At 46.8% G+C, this 16,690-nt stretch overlaps 2 protein-coding genes across 6 annotated transcripts in view; one reads left to right on the top strand and one right to left on the bottom strand.

The window, feature by feature from the left end:
- Positions 1-16,690, bottom strand: part of LOC140409134 (interleukin-11 receptor subunit alpha-like) — a 174,872-nt gene that overhangs the window by 563 nt on the left and 157,619 nt on the right. The window lies entirely within an intron of this gene.
- Positions 1-16,690, top strand: part of tmem267 (transmembrane protein 267) — a 32,510-nt gene that overhangs the window by 12,270 nt on the left and 3,550 nt on the right. For all 5 annotated transcript variants that reach the window (XM_072497300.1, XM_072497301.1, XM_072497302.1 and 2 more), the window contains one exon: positions 30-420. In XM_072497300.1, the coding sequence (XP_072353401.1) occupies positions 79-420 (342 nt within the window). In that variant the 5' untranslated portion in view covers positions 30-78. The remainder of the gene's footprint in view (positions 1-29; positions 421-16,690) is intronic.

The raw sequence follows: 16,690 nt of genomic DNA, 5'->3' as shown, positions 1-16,690 counted from the left end.
TTAACACAATCTGTTCCTTTGTGATCTAGAATGAGGAATGCTGACGTAATGTACCATGGGTGATACTCGCATTGTACGATGTTCACGTCAAAACAGTCCACAATTACAATGGCAACAGAGACAGAAAATGCACGAGCACTACTTAAAACATTCAGCACAGCATCGGTCATCTCGAGCATAGGCCTAGGAATTTTCTGCTTCTTATCAGATCAGTGTTTACAATTTTCTTTAATACAGAACAACTACTGGCTTAGGGCTCTTTCAGACAATGCAGTACATGGTGTCATTGGACTGTGGTCTTGGGCCATTGTGATTGGATTGCGAAAGAAGAGTGATTGTTATGAAGTAATTCTAGCTGGGCTTCTATCTTCTATCATTGATGTTGACCACTTTCTTGCCGCTGGATCCTTGTCTCTCCAGGTAAGAATACACTCACCAGGCTCCTATTTCTTTCTTATATGAGAACATGTATTTTACTGGACACTTGCAGCAAATTGTTTACTTTTTTTTTAGGTTTTCATCTAAAATTATATTTAAATATAATGATGCTCACTTCATCTTTTTAATGAGTTACAGTCACAGAGACACATTATAGTACTATGTTATACATGAATGTTCCTTTACTCTGGGACACTTCTCAGTTCACAGCTTTTTAGGCCTTTGATGTTTTTTCATAGTACTTGGCTGTGAAATACTTGTGCAGGCCCAGGGGACACCGATTTACGGTGATTGTTAGAAGGATTAGAGGGGGCATGAGTTAAAACCTCTTCACCCAGAAAGTAGGGGTTGAATGGAATTTGCTGGTTTGGTGGTGGAGGCAGAAACGACCAACTCATTTAAAAGATACCTGGACCTGCACTTGAAGTGCTGTAGCCTGCAAGGCTGTGGACCAGGTGCTGAAAGGTCTGATTAGAATGGGGGTGGGGGGGTAGTTTTGCTGCTATTTTGACCAGCACAGACATGATGGTCTGAATGGCCTCTTTCTGTGCTATAGATTTTCTATGGTTTTATGATTATTATTCATTCTTGGGATGTGTGCGTCCCTGACGAGGTTTGCATTTGCAGCTCATCCTGATTGACCTGTTTGGAAGGGAGTCAGATTCTTCCAGGATTTTAACCCAGTGACAGGGAAGAGAGTTTATATGTTGCTTGAACGGTGTCCCCATGCCTCTGCTGCCTTATCCTTCTAGGTGGTGGAGGTCATGGGTTTGGGAAATGCTGTTGAAGGAGCCTTGGCTGTTGCTGTGGTGCATCTTGTAGATGGTACACACTGCTGCCAACGTACACTGCTGGTGGAGAACATGAATGTTTAAAATGATGGATGAAGGGCAGCACGGTGGCGCAGTGGTAGCACCGCAGTCTCACGGCGCCGAGGTCCCAGGTTCGATCCCGGCTCTGGGTCACTGTCCGTGTGGAGTTTGCACATTCTCCCCGTGTTTGCGTGGGCTTCGCCCCCACAACCCAAAGATGTGCAAGGTAGGTGGATTGAACGTGTTAAATTGCCCCTTAATTGGAAAAAATGAATTGGGTACCCTAAAGTAAATAAATAAATAAATGATGGATGGGGTGCTGATCAAGTGGACTGCTTTGTCTTAAAGCTTCTTGAGCTTTGTTGGAACTGCACTCAAGGCAATTGGAGAGTATTCCATCACACTCCTGACTTGTGCCTCCGTGAACAGGCTTTAGGGAATCAGGAGATGAGTTACTCGTGGAAAAATTCCCAGCCTTTGCTCGTGTGGCCATAGTAATTATCTGGCTGATCCAATCAAACTTCTGGTCAATGGCAATCCCAAGGATGTGGAAATTCAGTGATGTTAATGTAATTTAATACCGAGCAAAGATGGTTAGGTTCCTTCGTGTTGGAGATTGTCATTGCGAGGCACTTCTGTGACAATAAGGTTGCTTGTCGCTTATCGGCACAAGCCAAAATGTTGTCCAGGGCTGAAGCAATATGGTGCTTGCATTCGTAGAGTTGCGAGGGGCAGCCATCAATGAACATCCCCCACATCCAACTTTACATAAAGAGGGAAGGTCATTGATGAGGTAGCTGAAGATAATTTGGCCTAGGACATTACTATGAGGAGCTCCTGCAGTGATGTCCTCCAACAACTGGAACCTGCTTCCTTTCATGCTAGGTATAATTCCAACCACTGGAGAATGTATGCTCTGTGATGAGCAAATGCCTGATCTGTGCTGAGCTGGATAACTTCATGTGATGCTGTGGTTGAGGTATTATTTTGAGGGTGGCCAAAATTGGCTGATGTCCCACCTTATTCCACTGGAGGTTTTACATGTATGGATGTTGGGTGAGAAACAGGCTAGGATTTTCTTCATATACGACCTCAGATGGTCATATATGAAGAAAAGCCACTTTGGTGAGATGCATCTGTTGTTAGATGCTGCTAACTGTGCATATTCTAAAGAGGCTGTCGGGTTCTATTTTTAAAAGCTTAAATTAGTAACTAAGCCTTGCTAAAGCAATTAAGAACTCGAGAGACAGCCAAGTGATGATGATAACTCAGGAAATAGATGAAACAATTAAAGGTTAAACAAATCTGACCGATGAGAATGGTGCTTCGTGAGATGATACCACTCGTGATGGGAGAATACTGGGAATTGAGATCATGTATGACTGTCAGCAATTAATAGGCATTATCACCACAACAAAAGGTAAAAATATCAGTGAGAATGAGGACAGATTCCCTCGGACTTAAAATGACTTTGTAAACTACTAAAGCTTATTTCAGTTAAATATTATGTAAGTTTGCTTAAGTTATGTAAGTCACATAAACAATCTTACTGATGCTGTAAGCAAGGTGTATTGTGAATTAAAGAAGAGTCCATACTTTTTAGTCAGTGTATTGACCAGTCATTCTGTTGTCGGACATACACAATGTTTAATTATTTAATTTTGTAGTTCATGACATGCATGATAAAATCATTTATTTGAGCACTTTCTGACTGAGGTAACCGTTTTTCAACTCTTCAGTTTTTTTTCTTTTCAATCCATTCTCAGGCTGCAAAAAGGCTATGGGTATTCTTTTACTTGATATGATTTTTTTAATTCTCTGGCCCAACTTTGTTTTGATCGGTTTGGAAAAGGGGATTGTCTTCTTCAACTTTCCAACTTTAATGAAGAATTAAAATCATACCTTGCCTTTTCAGATTTTTCTTTGTCAGATGAATCATGCACACATATTTTGTTTCATGACATTTAAAAAAAACAAAGTTCAAGCAAAAGTAGAGACTGCCTTCCTTCCTTCCTCCACCAGGCCAAGACTTCAGGGAAACAGTTTACTGTTTCTTCATTCAGGGAGAGAACTGTTTCCTATTGATAATTCTAGCAGATGAGTGGAGATAGCTTTGTTCAAAGATTAAAAAAAGAGAGAGCTTCTCAGCTTTTCTTTGAATACTCATCTGAAAGACAGTGCTCTGAGTGCCAGATTGTACGCTCAAATCTCTGGAGCGAGGTTTGAAATCACGGCGCCTGAATAAAAGGTGAGAGTGTTACCTCTAAGCCCCAGCTGACTCCTGAGCAAGGTATATTAATCCCCTGTGAATCCATTTATAGTTTAATTGAAATAATGTAATCTTCCAAGACCTTGCTGTATATTTTTACTTCTCCTTTCTCCTTAAAACCTGACCAATTTTGACCAAATTCCATGGGTCCGACAGTTATGTTTACAGACATGATGGGAATGTATAGTAATCATTCCATGTGATATGCAGTAAATGATTTACTGTGGCTAGGAATTAATTGTGAAGCCTGGATATGCTAATCTGCATTTGACATTTAGGAAAGATTAATTGCATATTTACAGATACTGCAAAGACTGACAAAATCCAAATTGTAACCATCACCTTAGCTGGAATGTTGACCTACTGTATTTAGAACTGTATTCAGCAATCCTGATCACGTTCTATAAATAATTGACAAAATAACTGCTGTATATTTTATAGATTGAATTTCAGCATGCTTTTTATTGAAACTTTTTTGTAGTAATGCTGCCATCTACCTGACAAATGTCGCAAATTAAAATAAAAACTGAGAATGCTGGAAATACTCAGCAGGCCTAACACCATCTGTGGCGAGAGGAACAGAATTAATGTTTCAAGTTAAATACAGCTTCCTCTGTATTGAAGGAGGGTAGAAATATGATGGGTTATATGTTGTTGAAAGATTGGGGGGGGGAGCAAAAACAAAAGGAAAGGCCTGAGATAGGGTAAAGGGTGAGAAACTAAATGACAAAAATGTCATGGAATAAAAGGCAAAGGGAATGGTAATGGTTATAGTAAAGAGACACAACATTTGTCCAGAATGAATGGACAGTCTGGAAAATGTCAGACGAATAAACAGTTCTGTCCAAAAGCAATAGAAAACAGATTCAAACTCGCACATGGGCATAAAACAAATCAAAATGAACAGAGTTCATTGCCTGAAATTGTTGAAGTCAATGTTGAGTCCAGAATGCTGTAAAGTACTTCATTGGAAGATTAGGTGCTGTTCCTCTAGTTTCTGTTGAGCTTCATGGAACATTGCAGCAGGCCTGGGACAGAAACGTGCATGAGGCAAAAGTGGGGAATTAAAATTGTAAGCAATGGAAGCTTGGGGTTTATGCTTGTGGATTGAGCAGAGGTGTTCAGCAAAGTGGTCACCCAATGTAGAGGATTATGAACAGCGAGTACTAAATTAAAAGAAGTACAAGTAAATCGCTGCTTCACCTGGAAGTACAAGTAAATCATTGCTTCACCTGGAATTACAAGTAAATCGCCACTTCACCTGGAAGGAGTGATGTTTGGGGGCCTTGGACAGAGAGGAGAGAAGGGCAGGTGTCACAGATCCTGAAATTGCATGGGAAGAGAACAAAATGTTGGAGGTGTTTGAGGAGTGGACCAGGGTATCGCAGAGAGAGCAATCCACTCGGTTTGCTGACAGGGAAGGGGAAGATATGATTGGTGGTGGCACCATACTGGAGATGACAGAGGATGATCCTTTGAATGTGAAGGCTGATAGGGTGGAAAGTGAGGACATGGGGAACCTGATTGCAGTTTTGGGAGGGAAGGGAAAAAGAGAGAACAGGAGTGTGGGAAATAGGTTGAATATCATCAACTGGTGTTTGGGGGGTTGGAATTCCTTGCTCAAGGAAAATGGAAGACATATCAGAAGCTAGCCTCTGATGTATGGGCAGCATCCCGGTTGCTGAAAGTGCGAGTGAGTGACAGTATTTTTTTCTTTATCAGTCTCTTCCTTTTCCATTCTTGCTTCTGCACTACTGCCTGGCTAGGTTGCAATTCTAGTATATCTGAAATGAGACAGGCACAAGGGTCGGGATATAGTGGGGGCAGAGTTGGAAGGACAAATCGAAGAGTGGTGCTTGCTCAGACCATGCTGGGGCCATCCTCGGCTTGTAAATTGGAGGAGGTTAAAGAATGCTGACGAAGTTAGGTGTGCCATTTTTCTATATTTGTTCTCCTCGCAGACTATTCCCCAACCACTTCTATCACCTGTTGCAGTCAAAATACACCTCACAAAAGTGACATGACCGTGTTGGTGTGTCATAAAACAACTGGTCAATTTTAGGATAGGAAGCTTGCTATCTTTACCCAATGTGGCCAGTGATTGCCATTGAGGGATGGCAATAAATGCCATCCTTGGCAGCGGAGCCCGCATCTCGAGAACAAACAAACTAAAATGATTTTATGCACTGAAATTGGAATGTGTTGTCTGAACTTATGTAGTGTGCCTAATTTCCAATCTGCATCAGTATCATTCTGTTAAGAGCTTATCTCCAAATAAAAACTTTCAATAGTTTTAATGAAGTAAATGTTTATTGTCCCTTTTAAAAAGGAAACCTTAGGCAGAATTTAAAGTCCCGTCCTGAAATTTATTCCAAGACAGGTGGGAGCAGTTTGATCGGGCGGGAGTGCGTGGTGTGGGGGCCCGCCACTTCCCCTTGATTTAAGTCCAGAGGAGGAAACCTTGCAGCTGATCTTTCAGCCAAGGTGCCAATTGAGGCTCTTTATTTGGGTAATTACCGTCCCACCTCACTGCTTCTAGCATTGAGTGGCTGGTGATGGACTGATTATGCTGGATGAGCGAATAGCAAACCTTCTTGGTGGAGGGGGAGATCCCTTGTTCTCAGGTACTCTGCATGGTCGAGGAGAGAGGATCCAGAGGGAAGCCTGCTGAGAGTGAAACACCCTGCCCTTTCCTCCAACCAACACCCCTCCTCACCGCCATCGTTTCCTCAGTTATCTTTCTCCAGGGATATGATGGTAATTCCTGGTGAAGCCCCAATTGCATTACAGGCAGCAGGCACCTCTCCTTTTCACACTGCTGGTCATGGAGAGATGCTGACTTTTTGGCAGGCAGCTCTTGGGACAGAATTTTTATACTACCGGAGGTAGTGCAGTAATTAAATGCCCCTCATGGAGCCAGGAGCCCCAGAGGTAGGGTTCCACTGATTCATGCTTTCGAACTAACTTTTAAGTACAACGATAGCATTGGCATCGATCCATCAATGTGGAAAATTGTCAGAGTATGTCCTAGCTCCAAAAATAGGACAAATCAAACTTGGCAATTACCGCCCCATCGATCTATTTTTGATAATGGAAAGGTTTTTCGACAGTGCTGTCAAGTGATTCTTACTCAACTCAAAGACGCTTAGTTTGGGTTCAATGAGGGCCACTCAGCTCCTGACCTCATGACAGCCTTGGTTCAAATATGGACACAAAAGCTGAACTCCAGAGGTGAGGTGAGATTGACTGGCTTTGACATCAAGGTGATATTTGACTGAATGTGGCATCAAGGACCTCGAGCAAAACGAGTAAATGGGAATTGGGGGAACTCCGGTTGGAATCATACCGAGCGTTAGGAAAGATGGTTAATAATAATCTTTATTAGTTTCACAAGTAGGCTTACATTAACAATGCAATGAAATTATTGTGAAAATCCCCTGGTCGCCACATTCTGGCGCCTTTTCGGGTACACAGAGGAAGAATTCAGAATGTCCAATTCACCTAACAAGCCCGTCTTTCGGTACTTGTGAGAGGAAATCGGAGCACCCAGAGGAAACCCATGCAGACACAGGGAGGACATGCAGACTTCGCACAGTCAGTGACCCACGTGGGAATTGAAGTCGGGACCCTGCCGCTGTGAAGCAACAATGCTAACCACTGTTGGTATTGTGGTTGTTGGAGATCAGTTATCTCTGTTCCAGGACTTCACTACAGGAATTGCCCAGGGAAGTGTCCCAGAACCAACCACCTTCTGCTGCTTCATCAATGTAACCTTCCTTCGCTGATAACTTCACAATGTTCAGCAGCATTCATGACTCCTCAGATACTGAAGCAGTCCATTTCTAAATGCAGCAAGACCTGGGCAATATCCAGGCTTGGGCTGACAAGTGGCAAGTAATATTTGCGCCACATGAGTGTCAGGCGATGACCATCTTCAACAAGAGGGAATCGAGTGTTGTGTATTCATGTTAGTGACCTTGTTCCAACTAGGCACAAAGAGTTCGATCTTGTGCCATCCGCAGTTTGGGCAGGCTAACAATCGGTCTGTTCTAGCAGCCTGTGAGAGAACACCTTCCCCAATAGTTCTTTGTTTTGTTTTGCACTTTGATGGTCTGCAAGCTTCTCTTTTAAAATACCACAAGGAAACTGGCGACGAGGTGGTTCATACACCCAAAAAAGAACTGCAGAAATCCGATGGAGTAAGAAAAATGTCGATCTATGCTGCAGCTATCCAAAAATGATAAAGAAGATAAAAACGTCGCTACTAATCTGGCAATGGAGGGCTGCTGAATAATAGCAGCAGCTGGGGATGGAACTGAAATTTAAACACTGGTTCTGGAAAAAACAACATCAAAAAAGAAGACTTGCTTGCCATGTGCTCTGCTGGAACAGTGCCCCCTCTACTTTGGGCAGCACGGTAGCATTGTGGTTAGCATAATGGCTTCACAGCGCCAGTGCCCCAGGTTCGATTCCCGGCTTGGGTCACTGTCTGTGCGGAGTCTGCACGTTTTCCCCGTGTCTCTGTGGGTTTCCTCTGGGTGCTCCGGTTTCCTCCCACAGTCCAAAGATGTGCAGGGGTAGCTGGATTGGCTATGCTAAATTGCCCTTGGTGTCCAAAAAAAGGTACAGTGGGGATAGGGTGGAGATGTGGGCTTAGGTGGGGTGCTTTGTCCAAGGGCCGTTGCAGACTCGATGGGCCGAATGGCCTCCTTCTGCACTGTAAATTCTGTGTTCTGTACTATAAGTAGCAAGTAAAGTAACAAATTATTTGGGGAGTTTTGGAACACCCCATGCAAAACTCAGAAAGGAACAGGCTGAGCTCAGGGTTGCCTTGTTTGGAATAAAACCGAGATAGTTCTAAAAGCTTTGTGGCACATCTATGCTTATATAAGCCTTCCATAGTAAAAATAGCTGGGGTTATTGGCATCATGGGACCTTGTGATGAAAGTACCAGGCGCGGGAGCTCATACACTGAAAGATTTGAATGCGTTGTCCAGATGAACAAAATTTCAGCAGATGTAGTAGTCCTGATTTTCCTGAGCACGATGAGGGGAAAATGTTCAATATCCTGTGAAACTTGGTGCCACCAGAAAAATCAGGCTCAAACGTATGGTGAAATTGAGATATTGCAGGATAATTTCTCACCGAAGCTCTTGGTCATCACTCGGAGTTTGAGCTTGCACAAACGTATGCAGCAAGAAAGTGAATCAATCTCACAATTCGTAGCTAATTTGAAGAAATTAGCTGGATACTGTGAATGTGGAAATGTCTTTTTTTTTTTAAATATATTTTATTGAAGTTTTTCAGTCACAATGTTTTCCCCTTACACATCAGACAAAAAGAAAAGTTAACAGTACAAGTAACATGATAACTACAATCTAATAATGAGTAACTAACTAACATGGTAAACTAAGCAAATAACATAAAATTAAACTTCCCCCCCCCCCCCCCCGGGTTGCTGCTGCTGGTCATCTATCTTCCCTCTAACGTTCCGCTAGGTAGTCGAGGAACGGTTGCCACCATCTGGTGAACCCTTGAGCCGATCCTCGCAGCGCAAACTTAATCTGCTCCAGTTTTATGAACCCCGCCATATCGTTTATCCAGGCCTCCAGTCCGGGGGGTTTCGCTTCCTTCCACATGAGTAAAATCCTACGCCCGGCTACTAGGGACGCAAAGGCCACGACATCGGCCTCTTTCGCCTCCTGCACTCCCGGCTCATCCGCAACTCCGAATAAAGCTAACCCCCAGCCTGGTTTGACCCGGACCTTCACCACCTTCGAGATCACTCCCGTCACTCCCCTCCAATACCCCTCCAGTGCCGGGCACAACCAAAACATATGCGTGTGGTTTGCCGGGCTTCCGCCGCACCTCCCACACTTGTCCTCCACCCCGAAGAACCTGCTCAACCTTGCTCCCGTTATGTGTGCTCTATGCAGCACCTTAAATTGAATCAGGCTAAGCCTGGCACACGAGGAAGAGGAATTTACCCTGCTTAGGGCATCAGCCCACAAACCCTCCTCTATCTCCTCCCCGAGCTCTTCTTCCCATTTTCCTTTCAGTTCGCCCACCAATTCCTCCCCCTCTTCTCTTATCTCTCGGTATATCTCTGACACCTTGCCCTCCCCGACCCACGCTCCCGAAAGCATTCTAACCTGGATCCCCTGTGTCGGGAGCAATGGAAATTCCCTCACTTGTTGTCTTGTGAACGCCCTCACCTGCATATACCTAAAGAAATTTCCCCGGGGCAGCTTATACTTTTCCTCCAGCGCTCCCAAGCTCGCAAACGTCCCGTCTATAAATAAATCTTCCAACCTTCTAATTCCCAACTGGTGCCAGCTCTGGAATCCTCCATCCATCCTCCCTGGGGCAAACCTATGGTTGTTCCTAATTGGGGACCCCACCAAGGCTCCCAGCACACCTCTCTGTCGCCTCCATTGCCCCCAGATATTTAATGTTGCCGCCACCACTGGGTTTGTGGTAAAAATTTTTGGTGAGAACGGTAGTGGCGCCGTCACCAGCGCATCTAGACTCGTCCCTTTACAGGACTTCCTCTCTAATCTTTTCCACGCCGCTCCCTCTCCCTCTATCATCCATTTACGGATCATCGCCACATTGGCGGCCCAGTAGTAGTCGCCCAAATTTGGCAGCGCCATTCCCTTTCTATCTCTACTACGTTGTAAGAACCCCCTCCTTACCCTCGGAACTTTCCCTGCCCACACGAAGCTCGTGATGCTCCTGTCTATTTTTTTAAAGAAGGCCTTAGTGATCAATATAGGGAGACATTGGAACACAAATAGGAACCTCGGGAGGACCATCATCTTAATTGCCTGCACTCTGCCCGCCAGTGACAGTGGCTGCATGTCCCACCTCTTGAAGTCCTCTTCCATTTGTTCCACCAGTCGTGTCAGATTAAGTCTGTGCAAGGTTCCCCAGCTCCTGGCTATCTGAATCCCCAGGTATCGAAAGTTTCTTTCCACTCTCCTTAAAGGCAGGCCATCTATCCCTCTACTCTGGTCCCCAGGGTGTATCACAAAAAGTTCACTCTTTCCCACGTTAAGCCTATATCCCGAAAAATCTCCGAACTCCCTCAATATCTGCATGACCTCTGTCATCCCCCCCCCCCACTGGGTCCGTCACATACAGCAGTAGGTCATCCGCGTAGAGTGACACTCGGTGTTCCTCTCCCCCTCGAATCACCCCTCTCCATTTTCTGGAGTCTCTCAGCGCCATGGCCAGTGGTTCAATTGCCAACGCGAACAGTAATGGAGATAGCGGGCATCCCTGTCTTGTTCCCCTGTATAGTCGGAAATACTCCGATCTTTGCCGAACCGTGACCACACTTGCCGTTGGGGCCTCATAGAGGAGTTTGACCCAGCTAACAAACCCGTCCCTGAACCCGAACCTCCTCAGCACCTCCCATAGATACTCCCACTCCATCCTATCAAATGCCTTCTCTGCATCCATTGCTGCCACTATCTCTGCCTCCCCCTCTGCTGGGGGCATCATTATCACCCCTAATAGCCGTCGCACGTTGACATTTAGTTGTCTCCCCTTTACGAATCCTGTCTGGTCTTCGTGCACCACCCCCGGGACACAGTCCTCTATCCTCATTGCCAGCACCTTTGCTAGCAATTTGGCGTCCACATTTAGTAGTGAAATAGGCCTATAGGACCCGCACTGCAGCGGATCTTTATCCCGCTTCAAAATTAGCGATATCGTCGCCTCTGACATTGTCGGGGGTAGAGTCCCCCCTTCCCTGGCCTCGTTAAAAGTCCTCACCATCAGCGGGGCCAGCAAGTCCACATATTTTCTATAAAATTCCACCGGGAACCCATCTGGTCCCGGGGCCTTCCCTGCCTGCATGCTCCCCAGCCCCTTGGTAACCTCGTCCACCCCAATTGGTGCCCCCAGGCCTTCCACCTCCTGCTCCTCCACCCTCGGGAACCTTAATTGGTCCAAAAACTGCTGCATCTCCTCTTTTCCCTCCGGGGGTTGGGACCTATAAAGTCTTTCGTAAAAGGTCTTAAACACCTCGTTTATCTTCCCTGCTCTCCGCACCGTAGCTCCCTTTTCATCTCTAATTCCCCCTATCTCCCTCGCCGCTGTCCTCTTTCGCAGCTGATGGGCCAACAGGCGACTAGCCTTTTCCCCATATTCATATCTCATCCCCTGTGCCTTCCTCCACTGCACCTCCGCCCTCCTAGTGGTCAGAAGGTCGAACTCCGTCTGGAGTCGTCGTCTCTCCCTGTATAGTCCCTCCTCCGGGGCCTCCGCATATTCTTTATCCACCCTTAAAATCTCCCCCAGTAATCTTTCCCTTTCCTTGGCCTCTGTTTTCCCTTTGTGGGCCCTGATGGAGATCAGATCTCCTCTGACCACCGCCTTTAATGCTTCCCATACTACTCCCACTCGGACCTCCCCGTCGTCATTGGCCTCCAGGTATCTCTCGATACACCCCCGCACCCTTCCACAGACTCCCTCATCCGCCAACAATCCCACATCTAATCGCCAGAGTGCACGCTGCGCCCTCTCCTCACCTAGTTCCAGGTCCACCCAATGTTCTGAGACAGCTATGGCTGAATACTCCGTTTCTTCCACCCTCGAGATCAACGACTTTCCCAAAACAAAAAAATCTATCCGGGAGTACACCTTGTGAACATGGGAGAAGAAGGAGAACTCCTTGGCCTTCGGTCTAACAAATCGCCATGGATCCACTCCCCCCATTTGGTCCATAAACCCCTTAAGCACCTTGGCCGCTGCCGGCCTTCTTCCGGTTCTAGATCTATCTAACCCTGGGTCCAGCACGGTGTTGAAGTCTCCCCCCATTATCAAGTTTCCTACCTCCAGGTCCGGGATACGTCCCAGCATCCGCTTCATGAATCCCGCATCATCCCAATTCGGGGCATATACGTTAACCAACACGACCTCCGTTCCCTCCAGTCTGCCACTCACCATCACATATCTGCCTCCACTATCTGCTACAATGCTCCTAGCTTCGAATGATACCCGTTTCCCCACCAGTATGGCCACCCCTCTATTCTTTGCATCCAGCCCTGAATGGAACACCTGTCCCACCCATCCTTTCCTTAACCTAACTTGGTCCGCCACCTTCAGGTGCGTCTCCTGAAGCATAGCCACGTCTGCCCTCAGTCCTTTCAAGTGCGCGAACACTCGGGCCCTTTTAATCGGTCCATTTAGGCCTCTCACGTTCCACGTGATCAGCCGCACTGGGGGGCTACCTGCCCCCTTCCCGTGTCGACTAGCCATCACCCTCTCTAGGCCAGTCCCATGTCCCGGTTCCGCACTCCCACCCGTTCCCCAGGTGGCGCATTCCAGCCCCGACCACCCTTTCTTTAACCAGTTCCTCTTTGATTTCTGCAGCAGCAACCCAGTTATCCTCTTCCCCCCCCCCCCCCCCCCCCCCCGCTAGATCCCCATCTAGCGTGATTGCTCCCCCCATATTACTTCCGAAAGTCAGCTGACTTCAACTGACCCCGGCTTCTCCCGCTCACTCCTTGACCCCCCCGTGTGGGGAACTCCCATCTACCTTGCGCCTATCTTCCCGCCATCACCTTTCTGGCACGGGAACAAGGACACTAGGCCCCATATTCTCTGTAGTTGTCCCGCCCCTTATGGCGCAGCTCCCTCTACCGCCCCACTCCCATTCCTCATCCCCCACCTATGTCTCTTCTTTCCCCCCACCGCGCCCACATTTCTTAGTGTCCCCCCTCCTTCCCAATTTACATCTCTATATACATCGACAGTGTCATTTCCCCTCTAAGATCAGTCCCTCAGTTCCGATCCAGTTTCTCGTCTTTAATAAAGGTCCATGCTTCTTCCGCCGTTTCGAAGTAGTGATGTCTCTCCTGGTACGTGACCCATAGTCGCGCCGGCTGCAGCATCCCGAACTTCACCTTCTTGTGTAGCACCTCCTTGGCTCGATTTAAACTCGCCCTCCTTCTCGCCACCTCCGCACTCCAATCCTGGTACACCCGTACCACCGCATTCTCCCATCTACTACTCCGTACCTTTTTGGCCCATCTCAGAACCACTTCTCTATCATTGAAGCGATGAAATCGCACAATTGTCGCCCTAGGTGGTTCTCCCGCCTTTGGTCTCCTCGCAGGGACCCGATGAGCCCCTTCCACTTCCAAGGGGCCTCAGCTCCCATCAGCGAGCTTAGCATCGTGCTCACGTAAGCCCCGCAGTCCGCTCCTTCCACTCCCTCGGGGAGACCCAGGATCCGAAGGTTCTTCCTTCGTGCTCTATTTTCTAGGGCCTCAATCCTTTCAATGCACTTTTTGTGGAGCGCCTCGTGCGTCTGTGTTTTGACCACCAGGCGAATGTGGAAATGTCTTGAATGACACCATTAAAGACTGGTTTGTGTATGGGCTAAGAAGCGAAACTGTCCTGAAAAGCTGTTAACAGAAATTTAGACCTAAAGAAGACTTTAGAAGTCACAATCTCTATGGAACTAGCAGCTAAGCAAGCACAACAATTAAGCTTGAGCACAAGTCCATAAGGTTTCTGCTGAAACCTGGACACTGACACGGGTTCTAAATTGCCATTGATGTGCAAAACCTGGTCACAAAGCAACTGATTGCTTGAGTTAAGATGCAAAATGCAGAAATTGCAACAAGGGGCTTATTGAACAAGTGTGTTGGAGAAAGAAACGACAAGTTTCAAATAAGAATGATAAAAAGCAAAAACCAAATACTTCAAATGAAAAACTGAATAGAGAGAAAAGTATCCACATGATAATAAAAGGGACCACAGTCACAGTCAGAGAATGAACTGTTGTTGAACGTACTGACCATTGCGGGCGCAACAAACCGTTACTGGGTCACTCCTTTACTGGACGGACAACTGGTGAAAATGGAGGTGGACACTGGCGCAATTTCATCGGTATCAGAAACTGTTTACCAAGAGAAACTACAACATAGCCCCTTAAAACCCTCGATGTAAATGTGAAGCTACATGGACAGACTGTAGACTTGCCTCTTCACATCATTAAAGATAACTATCCAGCCTTAATGGGGGGAACCTCGCTATAGAGAATGCAGCTAAAGTGGGCCGAGGTAAATCTCAAACCAGATGCTGAAGCCCAACCAAAAACCTAAAGGAACAGAAAGTAGCAGCTGCTGAATAAGCTCTAAAAACAGCTGTGGTCAAGCTCAAGCTATCAGCGTTGGCACTAAGATAACAAAGGCTCAGCATGCTGTGACAAATGTGGTTCAGAATTGAAAAGCAAAGTGTGAAGAGCTGATGGAAGATGCATGTGAATGCTTTGACTAAAATTAAAGCTCAAAGTACACTGAAATTTGGTGAGGATACCCAGAATGCATTTACATGCACCCTTTATAAATTCTGAACCACAGAGCAACAAGAGATTGAGGCGCATCTCGAAACACCTCACCGTAACAAAACTCTGAAGTTCATTGAAAAGAACATTGATTGGATAAAGAGCTGCTGACTTCCTTCTTGCATCAATGGTTAACAAGAATAAAAAAATTGCTAATCATAAAACAATGGCAACAACGGGAGCTAAACGAGTCAGCACAGAAGCTCATGAAGGATGTTTTGGATGGAGTTGCTCCAGATGACCAAATGAAAAGAGTAGGAGCTTTTCAGAGTGTGGTTTGAAACAGCAATATTGCTTTCCTATTTTGCCCTGTACAGCAGCATCTAAAGTCCAATGAACATACCAACAGCAAGAAGAATTACCATAACTTGGTATGCCCTTCTTCGGGATTAGTGTAATCGACGCCTGGGTCAGTATCTCCAGCAGCTCCCCCTTCTCCAGCAGCTCGCTAAACATCCCCAATAAATGTGCCAACTCTGTCACAAACTCGTTCTAGAACTCTGCCGGGTAACCTTCTGGCGCCAGAGCCTTTCCCGATTTCATCCCTTTTGTGCTATCCATCACCTCCCTAAATCCTAAGGGCTCCTTAGCGCCTGCCTCCTCTCCTCATCCAGCCGTGGGGATTTCAGCCCATCCAAAATCCACCCCACCATGTCCCCTTCCTACCCACCCGGATTGGCCCTATACAACTTCTCGTAGTATTCCCTGAACACCTCATTTATCTTCCCCGGCTCCGACACCACCACCCCCTTCCCTATCCATACTCTCAGGATTTCCCTAGACGAGGCCTGTCTCCGTAAATGATGAGCTAGCATGCGGCTCGCCTTCTCTCCATATTCATACTGCATCCCCCTCTCCTTCCAAAGCTGCCCCACAGCCTTCCCCGTCATCAGCCTGTCGAACTGCCCCTGTAGCTTTCTCTCCGCCAATCCCTCCTTGGTGGGGGCCCTTTAATATTTCCTGTCCAGCTCCACTATCTCATCCAATAACCGTCCATAGTCCTCCCTCCTCTTATCTCTCTGCGCCTTGAAAGAGATAATCTCCCCCCCAGCCCTCCCCACCCCCGAACCACCGCCTTCAACGCCTCCCAAAATGTGGCCACCGTTGCCTCCCATTCTGATTCAACTGCACGTAGTCACTGTCCGCACCTTATCACCGAACTTCTTGTCTGCTAAAAACCCCCAAGTCTAATTTCCATCCTGGCCTCTGCTCCTGCCTTGAGCTAAGTCTAATCTCCAACCATTGCGGTGCATGGTCAAAGATCACAATTCCCGCATACTCAGCCGCCACACCACGCCCCCGCCCCTCACCAACACCTCTCAACTCACCACAGAAAAATCAATTCTGCAGTATACCTTGTACACTTGCGGGTTCCTAAACCTCCACGGATCCACCATTCCCATCGTTTCCATAAACCGTCCCAGCTCCTTTGTCATCCTCAACCATCCCATTTAGTTGCGGCTCAACCTATCCACCCTTGGCTCTATTATGCAATTAAAGTCACCCGCCATAATCAACTGATGCATGTCCAGGTCTGGAATCGCTCGCAGCAACCCCATCACAAACCCCATGTCATCCCAATTCAATGCATAAACATTTACGAGCACCACCGACGTCCCCGCCAACACCTCGCTCACTATCACATACTCCCCACCCCGGTCCCACAGTGCCTTGTTTCCTACAAACCCCGTCTTTTTACCCAGCAGGATAGTCACCCCTTTAGTTGAACCCCGAGTGAAGTACCTGACGCATCCTGACCTGATCCTTCACCTGGAGGTGCATCTCCTGCAGAAAGACTTCAAGCTCTTC

Source organism: Scyliorhinus torazame, chromosome 3 (genome assembly GCF_047496885.1).
Source record: "Scyliorhinus torazame isolate Kashiwa2021f chromosome 3, sScyTor2.1, whole genome shotgun sequence".
In the NCBI taxonomy this organism is placed as follows: Eukaryota; Metazoa; Chordata; class Chondrichthyes; order Carcharhiniformes; family Scyliorhinidae; genus Scyliorhinus; species Scyliorhinus torazame.
This window is presented reverse-complemented; position numbering and strand designations above follow the sequence as displayed.